Genomic DNA, 17431 nt, shown 5'->3' on the forward strand with positions numbered 1-17431 from the left:
GAGAGCTCTGGAAGAGGTGCTGCAACGGCATGGCAGCTTCAGGAAGTGGTTGTCACTCTCACGTGGGCCTCCAAAAACGCCCGGCTCTACAACAACCGTATCGTGCGCAATATCATGCATCATGAGTGCGGTACTCTGGGCAGCTATGGTGACACGCCTGAGCTTTGCAAAAACAAACTGGCAACACAGCAGAAGAGACTTAGCCGGTTGGGGGTGGAATCTGAATTGACTCTTTGTTCTCTCCCCCAAAAAATGACGAATTGAAATTTGATGACGAAAGCCACAGATGTGCAAAGCTAAGATAAACTCAATTCCGTAGCCACCGTCAACCTGACAAAGTGGCCTCAAGTCCTCAAAAAATTGTGTCACAAAAAATTGTTAAATGTTTTAAGGAGCCACAAATGGTCTTTGATTTGCAGCAGTCACAGAGACTAACTGATACAGCTGCCCCTTTGGAAACCAAATCGACTATGAAAGATGAAGAGAATGATGACTTGTGACATTTCATTCTGCAGTTTTAAAATCGTTTTGAGTAATTACCGTATTTTTCGCTCTGTAGGAGGCACATTTCCCCCTCCAAAAATGAAGGGGAAATGTATGTGCGTCCTATGGAGCGAATGCAGGCTCCTTGGCTTCAGCGATAGCAACGCGAAGCCTCCGAAGCGCAGAGGGAGAGCTCCCCCTGCGCTCCGGAGGCTTTGCGTTGCTTTTGCTGAAGCCGCCTGAAGCCCCTGGAGCGCAGGGAACTCCCGCTGCGCTCCAGGGGCTACAGGCAGCTATCCGCAAGCCTTCGGAGCGCAGCAGGAGTTCCCGCTGCGCTCTGAAGGCTTGCAGATAGCCGCCTGAAGCCTGGAGAGCGAGAGGGGTCGGTGCACACTCTTCGCTGGAGAGGCGCTGCACAGTTTTCCCTCTCTGCGCAGCGCCTCTTCAGCGAAGCGGGAGGAGAATTGGAAGGGGCTCCGTTTCTCCTCCCGCTTCGCTGAAGGGGCGCTGAGCGGAGAGGGGGATAATTTTTTTCCCCTGTTCTCCCCCTCCTATGGTCCGGTGTGTCCTATAGAGCGAAAAACGTGGTACACAGAATCGTAGATTTGGAAGGGACACCAAAGGTCATCAAGTCCAACCCCCCTGGCAATGCAGGAAACTCTGCTAACGCATCCATGGTGCATTTAAACCGGCTTGGTTAGTGACAGGGAAGCAGGAGCAGCTATTGCAAGGCACTGAAGCCCCACGTCCAAGCCCTCTACTGGGACTCTTATTCAGTCATTTACAAACCTTCTGTCACGAGGACTAGAAACTTACCTTTAAAAACATGAAATGAAAGGAGGAACTCAAGTCCCAAGAGGAAAGGTTGAAGGAACTGGGTGTGTTTGCCATGGGAAAGAGAAGGACGAGGGAGGGTTCAGAAACCTGAATGGCTGAATGGAAGAGGGCAAAGGCGTCTTCTCTGCTGACTAGATCTCATGGACAAGCAACAAGAGGGTAGATTTTCACTAAACATTAGGAGGGTTATCAGCCCCTCCTGCCGCTTGCTTCACTGGCCAACCCCCTCCCAATCAAGTCTGTCACTCCTTGGCAGGTCCAGGTCTGCCAACAAGCATACAGAACAGTTTTGAATAGGCTATTTTGTTGACTGCATTGCAGGGGGTTGGAATAGACAACCAACTCTACAATTCTATGATTTAATGGATAGATAAATGATAGATGATAGATAGATAGATAGATAGACAGACAGACACAGTGTTATATTAATCAATACCAGTATACCCGAAGGAGCATCTCCACCCCCATCGTTCTGCCCGGACACTGAGGTCCAGCGCCGAGGGCCTTCTTGGTAGTGGCACCCGCCCTGTGGAACGCCCTCCCATCAGATGTCAAAGAGATAAACAACTACCTGACATTTAGAAGACATCTGAAGGCAGCCCTGTATCAGGAATTTTTTTATGTCTAATGTTTTACAATGTCTAATGTTTTAAAGCTACAGGGAACCAGACAGAGGGCCTTCTCGGTAGTGGCGCCCGCCATGTGGAACAACAACTACCAGACATTTAGAAGACGTCTGAAGGCAGCCCTGTTCAGGGAAGTTTTTAATGTATGACATTTTAATGTATTTTTAATCTTTGTTGGAAGCTGCCCAGAGTGGCTGGGGAGACCCAGCCAGATGGGCAGGGTACAAATAATAAATTATTATTATTATTATTTTCATTACATAGAATAAATGACTAAATAAACTTGCCTTCACATCCTGGCTTCCCAGAGGGTCCATGAGCTGCTTCTCCAAAACCTGAAGAGATTCCTGAGCCAAAACCAAGAGGCGCTGCAGGACCTGGTGGGGGGGGTGAGAAGAAGAGGCAGAAGAGAGGGAGAGGTTTTAAGAACCGTTCACAGCCAGCGCCGCCGGTGGGCACACGAGGGCACTTGGCAAGAGCTGGTGTGTCTGGAAGGACCCCCCCACCACCACCTTTGCAAGGCCTGGCTCGATTCTGCAGGAGAGAGAAGGACATTCGGAGGCAGACGGCCTTTGCCTCCAGACCCTTCCTCAAAAGGAGAGGCCCAGTGTGGTGGAGAGGTCAGAGCAGGGTTCCCAACGTGGGGTGTACCGTCCTGTGGCGGGGCGGGGGATAACCTAGAGGGGCGCCAAGACGCAAGGAGGCGGCAAGGAGGTGGAGGAGGTGTAAATGACCATCAGACTCTGAAAAGCTGATAGCACTGGATCATCGAGTTGAATTAAAGAAACTACATTGTGTGTGTGTGTGTGTGTCTAACATCTTTATTCTTTTCCCCCTCCTTTCCTCTGTACCGCTTTATTTCTTTATCACGGAAATTCTTTCCATAAAACAATAATATTTAAAAAGCTGAATTAAATTGGATTCCAAATGAAGGTGTAACTGCTACTGTTTTGAATTTTATTGTGTTACTACCTTCCTGAGTGGGACGCGGGTGGCACTGTGGGTTAAACCACAGAGCCTAGGACTTGCTGATCAGAAGGTCAGCGGTTCGAATCCCCGCAACGGGGTGAGCTCCCGTTGCTCAGTCCCTGCTCCTGCCAACCGAGGAGTTCGAAAGCATGCCAGTGCAAGTAGATAAATAGGTACCGCTCTGGCAGTAAGGCGTTTCTGTGTGCTGCTCTGGTTCACCAGAAGCAGCTTAGTCCTGCTGGCCACATGACCCAGAAGCTAGCTGTGGACAAACGCTGGCTGCCTCAGCCAATAAAGCGAGATGAGTGTCACAACCCCAGTCAGCCACAACTGGACCTAATGGTCAGGGGTCGCTTTACCTTTACCTTTTACCTTCCTGAGTGGGGTGTGCCATTATGAATAAAGGCTTTTTTTATAGGGTGCGGCAGGGGGCACTGGGCGTGAGTTTATAGAACCAAGAGGGCAGTGGCTTGAAAAAGCTTGGGAGCCACTGGGCTAGACTAGGACCTGTGAGATCAGGGTTCAAATCTCCACTCCGTCACGAAACTCAATGGGTGACCTTGCACCAGTCAGCCTAACCTAGAAATGTATATTAAATGAACAGATTGGAAAAAAATTCAGATGTGTAAAAAAATTGTATAATATATAGAAGTATGTTTACTTATTGTTGAAAATGGTATGTTAAAAAAACTAATAAAAAATTATATATATTTTTTTTAAAAAAGATGAGGAAGGGGAGAACCAGTGCTACTTTTCCTAAAAAAATGTTTAGGGATACACTCATTTTCTTACTCATTGTGAAATACTGCCCCCTCAATGAGGCCAAGCTTAGATTCACAAAATGTTTAAGCGTATGCATACCCCTGCAGCCCCCCCAGATAAAAAGCACTGGGGAGAACCCACGCACTGCCACCTCCAACATCCTTTGCTCTGTTCAATTTTAGCAGTGTTGAAAAGGCTTCAGTGAGAGAGGACAGATCGAAACAGGCCGAGAAGGAAAGGTTTGACCTGGCCAACCAGGGGACAAAGGCTGCAGCTGAGCTCACCTGGGCAGAAGGCTTCTCCTTGGTCCACACCGAGTCCCGGCGGTCCCTGGGGGTGGCGATGAACATGACGGGGAGGCGCGGCCGGGCGGCCACAAAATGGTTCCTGATCTCCACGTAATCTGCATCTGGATGCAAAAACATCACGGCGTCAGAGAACAGAAGTCGCTGTAACAGGGGGAAGCGGACAAAGTTTCTCTGGTGCCCTTTCAACACTCGATGCAAGAGACAAGAGACAAGAAGGACCATCTCACTGGAAGACTCCGGTTCAATCACCGCCTCTTCAGGAAGGGCTGGTCAGGCATGTCCCCTGCCTGGGAAGCTGAAACTGTCTACTAGTGTAGACATTAACAGGGCTAGATTCTAAACTAGACAGTTCCTCGTGTTCCCAGGTCACGATTATTATTATTTTTTAATAAATGTACTTATTTGGCTTTTCAGATTAAAATTTTACAGTCACATATACCGCATAGGGTGGCGCTGTGGGTTAAACCACAGAGCCTAGGATTTGCCGATAAGAAGGTTGGCGGTTTGAATCCCTGTGACGGGGTGAGCTCCCATTGCTCGGTCCCTGCTCCTGCCAACCAAGCAGTTCGAAAGCACCTCAAAGTGCAAGTAGATAAATAGGTACTGCTCCGGCGGGAAGGTAAACGGCGTTTCCGTGCGCTGCTCTGGTTCGCCAGAAGCGGCTTAGTCATGCTGGCCACATGACCCGGAAGCTGTACGCCGGCTCCCTCGGCCAGTAAAGTGAGATGAGCGCCGCAACCCCAGAGGCGGCCACGACTGGACCTAATAGTCAGGGGTCCCTTTACCTTTACCTTATATCACATAGAAACAAGATTCCAAGGATCTGTGCATCCGCGCATGCGGCAAAACCCAGAAGTAACGTGCTCTGTTACTTCCAGGTTGCCGCGGAGAACAACTCAAATGCGCTCAACATGAAGCACATTCAACCCGAGGTATGACTGTATGCTGAAAACTTTTAATAAAATTAATATGACGAAAAAAGAAACCTACAGAGCCCCACTACCAGCCAACCCAGGGTCTTTTCATCTTGGAAATGAAGCAGTTTTTTTAAAAAAAATAATGGAGTGAATTTTTGGAGAACAGGATGAATTCTGCAATCTGCATCAAAGGTGCAAATAGATCACATCTGCATACCGGAATTCTTTATCCAGATTTTTCCAGACATGGAGAAAAACTGAGCACTGAGCCCCACTCCAACCCAAGGTCTAGAAATCTGAGTTGGACACCTCGCTGCCTATTGCACACACACACTTTGAAAACACATCTTCACAGCCATGAGAGCTAGAAACCTGCCACATAGATTTATTTTTTAAAAAAAGGAAAGCTGAATTTTTTCAGGATGCTCTGCTCTGCACCAAGATAAGGAGAGCTGTGCTACACTTTAATGGTCCTTTAAGGCAGGCAAAGACATCACCTTGCCAACAAAGGTCCGTATAGTTAAAGCTATGATTTTCCCAGTAGTGATGTATGGAAGTGAGAGCTGGACCATAAAGAAGGCTGATTGCCAAAGAATGGATGCTTGTGAATTCTGGTCCTGGAGGAGACTCTTGAGAGTCCCATGGACTGCAAGAAGATCAAACCTCTCCATTCTGAAGGAAATCAGCCCTGAGTGCTCACTGGAAGGACAGATCCTGAAGCTGAGGCTCCAAGACTTTGGCCACCTCATGAGAAGAGAAGACTCCCTGGAAAAGACCCTGATGTTGGGAAAGATGGAGGGCACAAGGAGAAGGGGACGACAGAGGACAAGATGGTGGGACAGTGTTCTCGAAGCTACCAGCATGAGTTTGACCAAACTGCAGGAGACAGTGGAAGACAGGAGTGCCTGGCTTGCTCTGGTCCATGGGGTCAGGAAGAGTTGGACATGACTAAACGACTAAACAACAACAATGTACTGCACCAAGATAAGGTGTGTGGGGGGGTGTTCCTGCTGTGCTACACTTTAATGGTCCTTTAAGGCAGGCAATTACAAGCTCCTAGAAAAGAGAGGATTAATCTTGTCGAGTTGTTTCACGAGGAAATATTTGGACTGCAGGCCTCTCTAGCAAAATGGTGCCCAGGCTTCTGGTTTCATGCATGCAGAGGTCAGGCTCTGGAGCACCGAGAGGAGACAATCCTTCTCTGAGTCAGGAGGTGAACGAGATAACCTTTGCTCCTGTCTGCCTCAGGATCTGCAAATCTGAAAAAAGGCAGTGATGCTGCTTCCTGAGCCTCTGATCAACACACAAGGCAGAGAGAGAGAGACTCTCCTCCAAATGCCACGATAAAAATTAAACCAACTCTCTTCCCATCATCTAGCTGCCCCTCAATTAGGCTCGTGGAGGCGGATTACAGGAGCAGATCTACGCTGCTGGAGAGGCAGAGAGTGGATTGTCTGAATAAGGGGTTGGAAGAGGTTGGGGCGGGCGATGGAAGATGAAGCTGCCTATCTGAGCCCAGTATTTGCTCATTTGACCACACTGTTCATTAGGCATAGAAATATTCTGTCCTATATTGCTTTGGAATATTCATTTATTTCGGGTTAAAACTGGGGACACGCTCCGCTCTTGTAGTTAGTCAAAACATACACAGCCAGAGGAGGCAATGCTTCTGAATACAGTGGTGACTCGCAAGACGAAAAGAATCCGTTCCGGGAGTCTTTTCGTCTTGCGGTTTTTTCGTCTTGCGAAGCAAGCCCATTGACGGAGTAGCGCTATTAGCGCTGTTGGCACTTTAAGGGCTAAAAACGGCTTTTTTAGGGGTGGGGGATTAGCGGTTTTGCTGCTAAAATGCTTTTAGCAGCTTAGCGATTCAGAATAAGGGGTTTTGGAGCAAAAAAAAAATTCAAATTTTTTCATCATTTTTCGTCTTGCGAAGCAAGCCCATAGGGAAATTCGTCTTGCGAAGCGCCTCTGCAGACGGAAAACCCTTTCGTCTTGCGGGATTTCCGTCTTGTGAGGCATTCGTCTTGCGGGGCACCACTGTACAGTGGTACCTTGGTTTTCGAACAGCTTAGTCCATGGGTTAGGCAAACTAAGGCCTGGGGGCAGGATCCGACCAATCGCCTTCTCAATTCGGCCCACAGATGGTCTGGGAATCAGCGTGTTTTTACATGAGTAGAATGTGCCCTTTTATTTAAAATGCACGTCTGGGTTATTTGTGGGGCCTGCCTGGTGTTTTTACATGAGTAGAATTTGTGCTTTTATTTAAAATGCATCTCTGAGCTATTTGTGGGGCATAGGAATTCGTTCATTTCCCCCCCCCCCCCAAAAAAAAATATAGTCCGACATCCCCACACACACTGTTGAATGGTCTCTTTAAATTTGAAGGTTCATTATTGTTCCACAAGATGTGTATTTCTTTAAGGGCCAGAGCAAATAACGTGACCTAGTTTTACAGCTGTGAAGCAGTATAGCAGGTGCTGTTAAGGTGTGATAATTAAGCTGTTGGGTATAGTATATAAAGAGAAGCACCTAGCTCTCTGATATATTATAATTAATGTAAAAGGAGTTTTTGTTTTTGTTATTAAAACCTGGCAAAAGGTTATTTTGCATTCCTTGTAATGTGTGGTCTCCCCAGCAAGCTCTCTGCAGCGCAACTAATCTGCAAATAGCCAATACCCACAAGGTCTGAGGGACAATGGACCGGCCCCCTGCTGAAAAGGTTTGCTGACCCCTGCCTTCAAACCCGGAAGTAAGTGTTCCAATTTGCGATCTTTCTTCAGAAGCCAAACATGCTCTGTTTTGAGTGCAACGCTTCCATTCTAAGTGCTACGCTGAGGTCTGTCTGTCTTTGCTATTAATTTTGCATTTTTGTTGCTTTTGGTTTTGTTTTTGTGACTGTGTGGAACCCAGTTCAGCGACTGATTGATTGTGTGACTGCGGAAATGGATAAAAGCTGCAAGGCCAAGAGAACCATTAACAGAACAACAATAGAGGTGAATTGTTAAATTACTGTTTTAGGGGTTGTTTTTAAACGTTTCGAACAGATTAATCCATTTTGCATTACTTTCTATGGGAAAGCACGCCTTGGTTTTGGAACGTTTTGGTTTTGGAATGGAGTTCCGAGAACCAAGGTACCACTGTACCTGTTGCTGGAAGTCACATCAGGGGAGAGTTGCTCTTGTGCTTGAATCCTGCTTGCGAATTTCCCACACACATCTGACTGGCCACTGTGGGATCAAGGATGCTGGACTAGATGGGCCATTGGCCTGTTCCTGCAGCCCTTCTTACGTTCTTAAGTCTCTGTGTGTGGTTTGGGAGCTGCACGGTCAGGGGAAAAACCATGCTGTCCAGGGTTGTAAAGACTGCGGAGAGAATAACTGGGTGCACTCTTCCCACCTTGGATCAAATCTACGCTTCCAGGTGCCATAAGAAAGCTGCAGAGATAGCGCAGGATAGTGCGCACCCCGGAAATTATCTCTTTCAGCTCCTGCCTTCTGGAAGAAGGTACAGGGTTATAAAGACTAGGACTAGCCGCCTGAGAAACAGTTTCTATCCAAATGTGATTTTGGTTTTAAATACAGTGTAAGGTACTCTTTAGGGACACGGGTGGCGCTGTCGGTTAAACCACAGAGCCTAGGACTTGCCAATCAGAAGGTTGGTGGTTCAAATCCCCGCGACGGGGTGAGCTCCCGTTGTTCGGTCCTTGCTCCTGCCAACCTAGCAGTTCGAAAATACGTCAATGTGCAAGTAGATAAATAGGTAACGCTCTGGCGGGAAGGTAAACGGCGTTTCCATGCGCTGCTCTGGTTCGCCAGAAGCGGCTTAGTCATGCTGGCCACATGACCCGGAAGCTGTACGCCGGCTCCCTCCGCCAATAAAGCGAGATGAGCACCGCAACCCCAGAGTCGGCCACGACTGGACCTAATGGTCAGGGGGTCACTTTACCTTTAAGGTAGTCTTTGTGGGAGTATATTGAATTTTAAAATGGGGTATCAGAGTTTTTAGGGGGCTAACCAGGTTGGGATAGCTGGGATAGCAGGCTTGTTGGTTTTTGAATGTCTTATGTAGATTTTTCAATTTCGTTGTTCTGTATGGGACAATGACAATAAAGATTATCGTATTGTAACGAGAGCAAACAGACCCCCAGTTTTCCGTGGCTAGGCAGTAAAGCAAGGTATTGTCTACTGTCCGCATGCTAAAATTTTCAGTTCTTTGGGGAATGTGCCCATGGAAGGCAGCACTGGCAGAGGAGAACCCTGTTATCTGGCTTATTGCTTAGCGTTCCTGTGTCCAAAATCTGGGGATGCCCTCACAAATCTCTGACATGTCAGCGTTTTCATTCCACCCTCTTGCCAAAAGCATGCTGAGAGTGTTTTATATGTGCAGCGGAGATTAAGTGGGAGAAGGCACCAGTCATGGGAAAGCTTTAATTCTGGTGGAGACAGTCTTAAGCGAGGCTTTATGACATATGGCACATCAAAGCTCAGATCTGCTTCCCATATCATTAATGAGCCATCTGTGTTTCCACAAGGCTGAATGATCCAAATATTATAGATAACAGGCACTCACTCTTGAGACGTTTACGAGCTTCGACGCATGTGCTACTTTTCAAACTCGGCAAGCGAACAGAACGCCTATTGCAGAACTGCACAGTAGGTAAATGATAGAAGTTGTCTCAACTCCATGGGGTTGGAATTATTTTTGCCTTGGAATAAGGAGGTGGTTTGGGTCAGCAGACAGAGAATTATACAGTGGTGCCTCCGGTTAAGTACTTAATTCGTTCTGGAGGTCTGTTCTTAACCTGAAACAGTTCTTAACCTGAAGCACCACTTAAGCTAATGGGGCCTCCTGTGCCGCCGTGCCACTAGAGCACGATTTCTGTTCTCATCCTGAAGCAAAGTTCTTAACCTGAAGCACTATTTCTGGGTTAGCAGAGTCTGAAACGTGAAGCGTATGCAACCCGAGGTACCACTGTACCTCCTTCAACTAGACCTTTGAATCAGTGGACAGCCTGGTCTCCCCCTCCCGGTTTCTGAACTGTTGACATTTACTAATGTCATTTAAAAAAGAATGATGGTCAAAAATAGGTACTAGGTGCAAACCAAGCTTATCTAGACAAGACTTCTAAATGAGGGAGCTAACTGGTTTCGTGAGCCGTGTGTGGACAGAAGCAGGTGGTGGGAAAGGTAAAATACTAAGGATGGAAATGTCTTTGCAAAGAACTCAACAGAAAGCCAAGATTGAGTATCTTATTTTTGCAAGGAATGCGGAAACTGTCTAAATTGGCCAGTGTCCTTGCAAAGGTTCCTCCAGCATTTAAATTAGCCAGAAAGGGGTGGCAGTTCTTACAGGAACCGATTTGCAGATGAATGAGGAGCCAAAAACAGATGGGTAGCTACAGGACTGGTATGGTTTTCCCAGTAGTGATGTATGGAAGTGAGAGCTGGACCATAAAGAAAGCTGATCGCCGAAGAATTGACGCTTTTGAATTATGGTGCTGGAGGAGACTCTTGAGAGTCCCATGGACTGCAAGAAGATCAAACCTCTCCATTCTGAAGGAAATCAGCCCTGAGTGCTGACTGGAAGGCCAGATCGTGAAGCTGAGGCTCCAAGACTTTGGCCACCTCATGAGAAGAGAAGACTCCCTGGAAAAGACCCTGGTGCTGGGAAAGATGGAGGGCCCAAGGAGAAGGGGACGACAGAGGACGAGATGGTGGGACAGTGTTCTCGAAGCTACCAGCATGAGTTTGACCAAACTGCGGGGGCAGTGGAAGACAGGAGTGCCTGGCGTGCTCTGGTCCAGGGGGGTCACAAAGAGTCGGACACAACTAAACGACTACACAACAACAAGCTACTGGAATGGTTGTAACAAGGAAGTTGCCTGCTCCGTATAACCAGCCCCAATCAATCATCAGGCTGAAGCCCTTTGGGCCTGTTGATGTTTCGTAGCACTTTTTAAAGGCAGCCCAGGAAGAGCATGTTATTGTAATCCAAATAGGAAGCAATTAAGGCGTGTATCACTGTGGCCAAATCAGACATCTCTTTAAAAAGCCACGAGAAATTCAACCCATCTCTTGCTGGACTCCAAGATCCTCCCTTAAAAAAAATATATATGAAGGAAAAAAGCCAAGGTAAATTCAACGAGGAGGTCTATCTGCCGCCATTACCGCAGCAAGAAAATGAAACCTCCTTATATAAGGGAAGTATACCTCTGAATAGCAGGTTCTGGGGCCACCAACAACGAGAGCAACTCCTTTCCTGCTCTGCCTGCAACCTCCCAGAGGCATCTCTCTGGGGTACTGGCAGGAGATGGAATGCAGGACCCGGCCAAGTCATTTCTCATGTTCCAAACAACGAGAAGAAAAGAGCGATTTAGCACGCTCAGGGCGATGTTAACACAGCAAAGTCGAATGTTCTTTGCAACAAAAGGAGCAGGGAGGTTTGGCAAGCTGGATTGCAATTGCAAAAGCACCTGGCTTCTGGACCGCAGGGATCAGGTTGCTAAGCCCTCCTTGGAAGGAAGGCAAAAGGAAACCAGGAAATCATCGTACTAATCCTAACAAGGGAGGTTTGGCCTCTTAACTCTTCAAGACGAGCCCTATGGCAAGGAAACCTCAGGGAATGCTCAGCATGGAAGAGGCTTCCCTAAGGAAAGGAAGACTCGGGGAAGCTGGAAGTTGGGAGATTCCGGAGAGATAAAAGGAAGTACGCAGCACCTAAACTATGGAACTCACTGCCACAGGAAGCCACCAACTTGGACGGCTTGAAAGGACAGTTAAGACGAATTCATGGAGGAAGAAAGGCTATCAGTGGCTCCTCAGTTCTGCCTCCACAGTCAGAGGAAAAGATGCTTCTGAACTAGATGGGCCTCAGCGTCCCTTCCAAATAAGATTCTACATGACCAGGCTATGCATTAGTTCTTCATCCTGTTAATTTTACAATATGATGGAACAGCTGGGTCGATAGAGCATGAGACTCTTAATCTCAGGGTTGTGCATTCAAGACTCACACTGGGCATTGCAAAATGCATTGCAAGGGGTTGGAGTAGATTATCCCCCCCCCCCACTGGTCCCTTCCAACTCTACAAGTATCTACGGGACCCTCGTATCGACAGGACCGCCTCTCCTGGTCTGCCTGCAGAGGACCTTAAGGTCCATGAATAACCATAGTTTAGAGGTCCCAGGCCCTAAGGAAGCCAGATTATCTTCCACCAGGGCCAGGGCCTTTTCAGTAATGGCTCCAACCTGGTGGAATGCTCTGTCCCAGGAGACCAGGGCCTTTCAGGATTTAACCTCCTTCCATCAGGCCTGTAAGACAGAGCTGTTCCACCTGGCCTTTAATTTGAATTCAGCCTGATCTTTTATTTCCCTTCTCATCCCTCCCCCTCCCCTTTTATGAAGATCACCCACTCTGAGACCCCATAGCTAATTCTCCTCAGGCCTCCTCACTGGCCCAAGTAGGACCAATTCAGCCAGCTAGCCCTGGGGATTATCTTTTTGATTTTTGAATTTTATTGTTATTCATGTTTTTATATTGTATTTTATGCTGTTTTAAATTTGTTGTTAGCCGCCCTAAGCCCGGTTTTTGAACCGGGAAGGGCGGGGTATAAATAAAAAAAATATTATTATTATTATTTTATTATTATTATTATTATTATTATTTATTTATTTATTATAATTCTATGATTCTATGGATGCCAGGTGCTAGAAACCACTGAAGGAGAGATTGTTGCTCTTGTCCTCGGATCCTGTTGCAGGTTTCCCACCGGCATCTCGTCAGCCACTGTGAGAACAGGGTGCTGGACAAGAGGAACCACTGGCCTGATCCTGAAGGCTCTCCTCGGTTTCTACTGTCCCTCCCTCCACCTCTCTCACCGTTCAGCTCGGCATTCAGGTTGACGATGAGGGGGCTGTTCTTCCAGTCAAAAGTGGTGAGCAGGAAAAGAAACCGAAGGAATCCCACTTGTGGGGAGCTGCAGGGAGAGAAGAGTCACAAAAGGCAAGCATTATTCTAGCTGTATTGTGTATTATAGGGAGGCGGGTGGCACTGTGGCTTAAACCACAGAGCCTAGGACTTGCCGATCAGAAGGTCGGCGGTTCGAATCCCTGCGACGGGGTGAGCTCCCGTTGCTCGGTCCCTGCCCCTGTCAACCTAGCAGTTCAAAAGCACGTCAAAGTGCAAGTAGATAAATAGGTACCGCTCCCGCGGGAAGGTAAACGGCGTTTCTGTGCACTGCTCTGGTTTGCCAGAAGCGGCTTAGTCATGCTGGCCACATGACCCGGAAGCTGTACGCTGGCTCCCTCAGCCAATAAAGAGAGATGAGTGCTGCAACCCCGGAGTTGGCCACGACTGGACCTAATGGTCAGGGGTCCCTTTACCTTTATTGTGTATTATATTCATTTCACATACAGGTCTCAAGCCAGCTGAAAGACACACAGTGGTACCTCTGGTTGCGAACGGGATCCGTTCCGGAGGCCCATTTGCGGCCTGAAAAGAGCGCAACCTGAAGCACCGTATCTGCTCAGGTGCGCGGTGCAATTTAGCGCTTCTGCACATGCATGAGCAGCGAAACCAGGAAGTAACCCTTTCCAGTACTTCCGGGTTGCCGCAGGACGCAACCTGAAGCATCTGTAACATGAGGCATGACTGTATTCTTATAAAGAGATAGAATAATTTTAAAAGCAGTCCAACAGCAGATGTTTAAAAAGAACACGAAACGAACAGCCCAGGCAGAGGAGGTCTGTTCACCTAACCGGGAAAGTTTGTTGAAACAAAACTGACTTAAAAGGTTTTTTAAAAAAAGATAAAGGACCCCTGGACAGTTAAGTCCAGTCAAAGGCAACTATGGGGTTGCGGCGCTCATCTCGCTTTCAGGCCGAGGGAGCCGGCGTTTGTCCACAGATAGCTTTGCGAGTCATGTGGCCAGCAGGACTAAACCGCTTCTGGTGCAACGGGACACCGTGACGGAAACCAGAGCACACGGAAATGCCGTTTACCTTCCCATTGCAGTAGCACTTATTTATCTACTTGCACTGGTGTGCTTTCGAACTGCTAGGTTGGCAGGAGCTGGGACAGAGCAATGGAAGCTCACCCTGTTGCGGGAATTTGAACCACCAACCTTCTGATCAAGAGGCTCCGTGGTTTAGACCAGGGGTCAGCAAACCTTTTCAGCAGTTTCCTTCCCTTTGGGAGGTTAAATCCTGAAGGGCCCTAGTCTCATGGGAGAGAGCATTCCACCAGGTGGGAGCCATCACTGAGAAGGCCCTGGCACTGGTGGAGGATAATCTGACTTCCTTAGGGCCCGGGACCTCTAAACTATGGTAATTCATATGGTCCCGTAAATACGAGGGCCCTAAGCCACATGACCAAAGGGTCATCCCGTCGAACCCGTTGCCTTTTAGGATAAAAAGTGCTGTGGGGTCTGATCCAGCAAGGAGCATGTTCAGGGTAGGTTCATATTTTGGGAACACCATAAACGCAAGGTGGTGGTGCCCCCAGCACTCACAGGTAGACTGCTCCTATTCATGGAAGGGACGTCAAAACCTGGCCAAGGAGCAATTTAAAAAGGAGTGTAACAGACTCAGGAGGCTGTGAAGCAGGTGTCCTGCTGGCTGGGCCCTTACCTGGGCACAGTGAAGGGTGCTGGGGACAGGAAGAGGGAGGCCACCAGTAAGTCCACGCATTCCTCCGAGACGCTGTCGCTCAGCAGTTGAGCGCTGATCCAGCGCTTGGCGAGACGGCAGCAGCCGCTGAAAGCAGAATGTTGCTGCTGGAGGCTGCGGGGAGGAAGCAAACAATTTGAGACCCGTTGCCAAATCTGCCGGCAACGTCACCATAATCCGAAGGCAACAGAAAGCAAACAAAAAAAGCTATTATTATGATGACTGGCGACATCAACTCTGCCAAGTGGGAATCCCTCTATACCTGCAGGAGCGTCTCCACCCCCATCGTTCAGCCCAGACACTGAGGTCCAGCTCCGAGGGCCTTCTGGCGGTTCCCTCCCTGCAAGAAGCGAGGTTACAGGGAACCATGCAGAGGGCCTTCACGGTGGTGGCGCCCGCCCTGTGGAATGCCCTCCCATCAGATGTCAAGGAAATAAACAACTATCTGACTTTTAGAAGACACCTGAAAGCAGCCCTGTTTAGGGAAGTTTTTATTGTTTGCTGTTTTATCGTGTTTTTAATACTCTGTTGGGAGCCACCCAGAGTGGCTGGGGAGACCCAGCCAGGTGGGCGGGTTATAAGTAATAAATTTGTTGTTGCTGCTGCTGCTGCTGCTGGTGGTGGTGCAATGACCAGAGGAGGACTGACCGCTGGGATGGATGCAGAGAGAAGAAATGCCATGGACAACTGGACGCCTTAATCTGCCCCAGCTGCAACAAAACATGTCTCTCCCACATCGGTCTCTACAGCCACAGCAGGCTCTGCAACCTCCCAATAGTTTGACTTCACCCCCAAAGGCACATTCCTCCATTGTCTCCCAAGATAGATGGATGGCATTATTATTAATTATTTATTTATTATTATTAAGTGTGCATTGTGGAAGCCCGCAAGAAGGACTGGACTGCGCAAGCCATGCTCTCTGCCCTTGTGATTCCCATCAATTGGGATTCAGGGGAACACCACTGCTGTTGTGTCTCTCAGGCATCATTCTCAGAAGGCGATACCTCTCCCCGCTTACCCGTGAAGTGAGCTGGTCAAGAACGGCAGGTGCAGCATCTCCACTTCCAGCTGCACGGATTCTTCCGTCACCTCGTGTTTCAGCATGCCTGTGGGGGTGACCACCTCCTTCAGGATTTGGGGCTCTCGGTGGTAGGCCACTTGGAGGCGGAAGACATAGCCGTCCTGAGAAAGAGGAGGAAGAGGAGGGGAAATTATTTGGATCAGGCCAATGGCTCATTAGCCCAGCATCCTGGTCTCACAGGGGCAAACCCGATGCCTGTGGGAAACCAGCGAGCAGGATTCGAACGCAAGAGCTCCCTTCCCATCCTGCAGTTTCCAACAACCGGGATTCTGAAGCATTGATGCCTCTGACCCTGGAGAGCAGGGCACAGCCATCATGGCTAGCAGCCATTCTGTTTTTAAAAAAAAAAATAATAATAATATTTATTAGAAGTTTTATAGTTACAGAAAGTAAGTATGAGAGGGGGGGAAAACCAATAAAATTTTTTTTTAACAAACAATACATCAAAAATAGAAAGAAAAACCGTACATCAAGACAAGAAAAAACAAAAACATTTAAAAACACATCCAAATTCCATATCTTTATCTTTCATTTACTTATTTCCTCGACTTCCTCACACCTCCCTTTTTTGTATTCTAGTTCAAATTAGCTAATTCAGCCTCTGGCTAGCAGCCATTCCTGGCCTTCTTCTCCATACATTTCCCTAATCTAAGTTTGTGATCATCACTGCCTCCTGTGGGAGGGAGTTCCGCAGTTTAACTATGTGCTGAGCGAAGAAGCACTTTCATTTATTTGTCCTGAATCTTCCAACATTCAACTTCAGCCTTGGGTCCATGCCGAAAGCCTGCTCTTCACCCAATGACCCCAGGGTGAGTTCCACAAAACATCACAATTCAGAGCCATGTGCAGTAAATTAGAAATGTTAAATTAAAAGTGCAAAAGTAAAGAAAATTGCAGGAGCAGCAGCAGTTCAAGGCAAAAACATTCCCCTTCAACCAGGCCTTCGGCTTATGAATGTGTTGTGGAAGGGAAGATCATTGAGTTGTCTTTGCTTTTTGTTTTTGTTATATATTCTGTGTTTTTATTATGTCTTCTGTGTTTTTTATATTGTAATTTTATGTTGTGAACTGCCCCGAGACCTATGGGTATCATAGCTGTCAACGTTTCCCTTTTTTTAAGGGACATTTCCTTCTCAAAATAGGATTCCTCGCAAGAAAAGGGAAAGTTGACAGCTATGATGGGTATACAAATTTAATAAATAAATACAATTAGGGCGCAAAGGCAGGAGGCAAGAGACCAATTTGCACCAAAAAGTCAGGGTAAGGTGGCCTTTCTGCACCTGATGTTGAACTTTACACAAGGGTCGTGAGAGATGCACACCAGAAAGCCAGAAGTCCTTAATCTCAGCCCTGTACACCTGTGTATTGAGAACACCTTCAGCCCTGCTCCCAAAATGACGTTAAAACAATTCAGCTGACCTTTAAAGCCCTGAACGGAATTCCCTGCGGTATGCCCTCCCACCAGATGTCAAGGAAATAAACAACTATCTGACTTTTGGAAGACATCTGAAGGCAGCCCTGTTCAGAGAAGTTTTTAATGTTTGATATTTTATTGTGTTTTTAATACAGTGGATGCTCGGGTTGTGAATGTGATCTGTGCGGGATGCACGTTCGCAACCCACAGCGGCGCGCCTGCGCACATGCAGATTGTGATTTGCCGCTTCTGTGCATGCGTGGCTGCCGAAACCCAGAAGTAACCCATTCCGGTACTTCCGGATTTTGGCAGTCCGTAACCCAAAAAAACGCAACCTCAAGTGTCTGTAACCCGAGCTATGACTGTATTC

The 17431-nt window shown here is 47.7% G+C and overlaps 1 protein-coding gene across 1 annotated transcript in view; it reads right to left on the reverse strand.

Moving 5' to 3' along the window:
- NOL6 (nucleolar protein 6) overlaps positions 1-17431 on the reverse strand; it is a 69230-nt gene that overhangs the window by 12469 nt on the left and 39330 nt on the right. The window contains exons 19-23 of the mRNA XM_083402702.1: positions 15586-15749; positions 14529-14681; positions 12780-12877; positions 3962-4086; positions 2234-2323 (exon numbers count right to left, since the gene is read on the reverse strand). Coding sequence (XP_083258828.1) covers positions 2234-2323; positions 3962-4086; positions 12780-12877; positions 14529-14681; positions 15586-15749 — 630 coding nt within the window. The remainder of the gene's footprint in view (positions 1-2233; positions 2324-3961; positions 4087-12779; positions 12878-14528; positions 14682-15585; positions 15750-17431) is intronic.

This window comes from Podarcis tiliguerta, assembly GCF_965153285.1.
Source record: "Podarcis tiliguerta genome assembly, chromosome: 11".
NCBI classification, from domain to species: domain Eukaryota; kingdom Metazoa; phylum Chordata; class Lepidosauria; order Squamata; family Lacertidae; genus Podarcis; species Podarcis tiliguerta.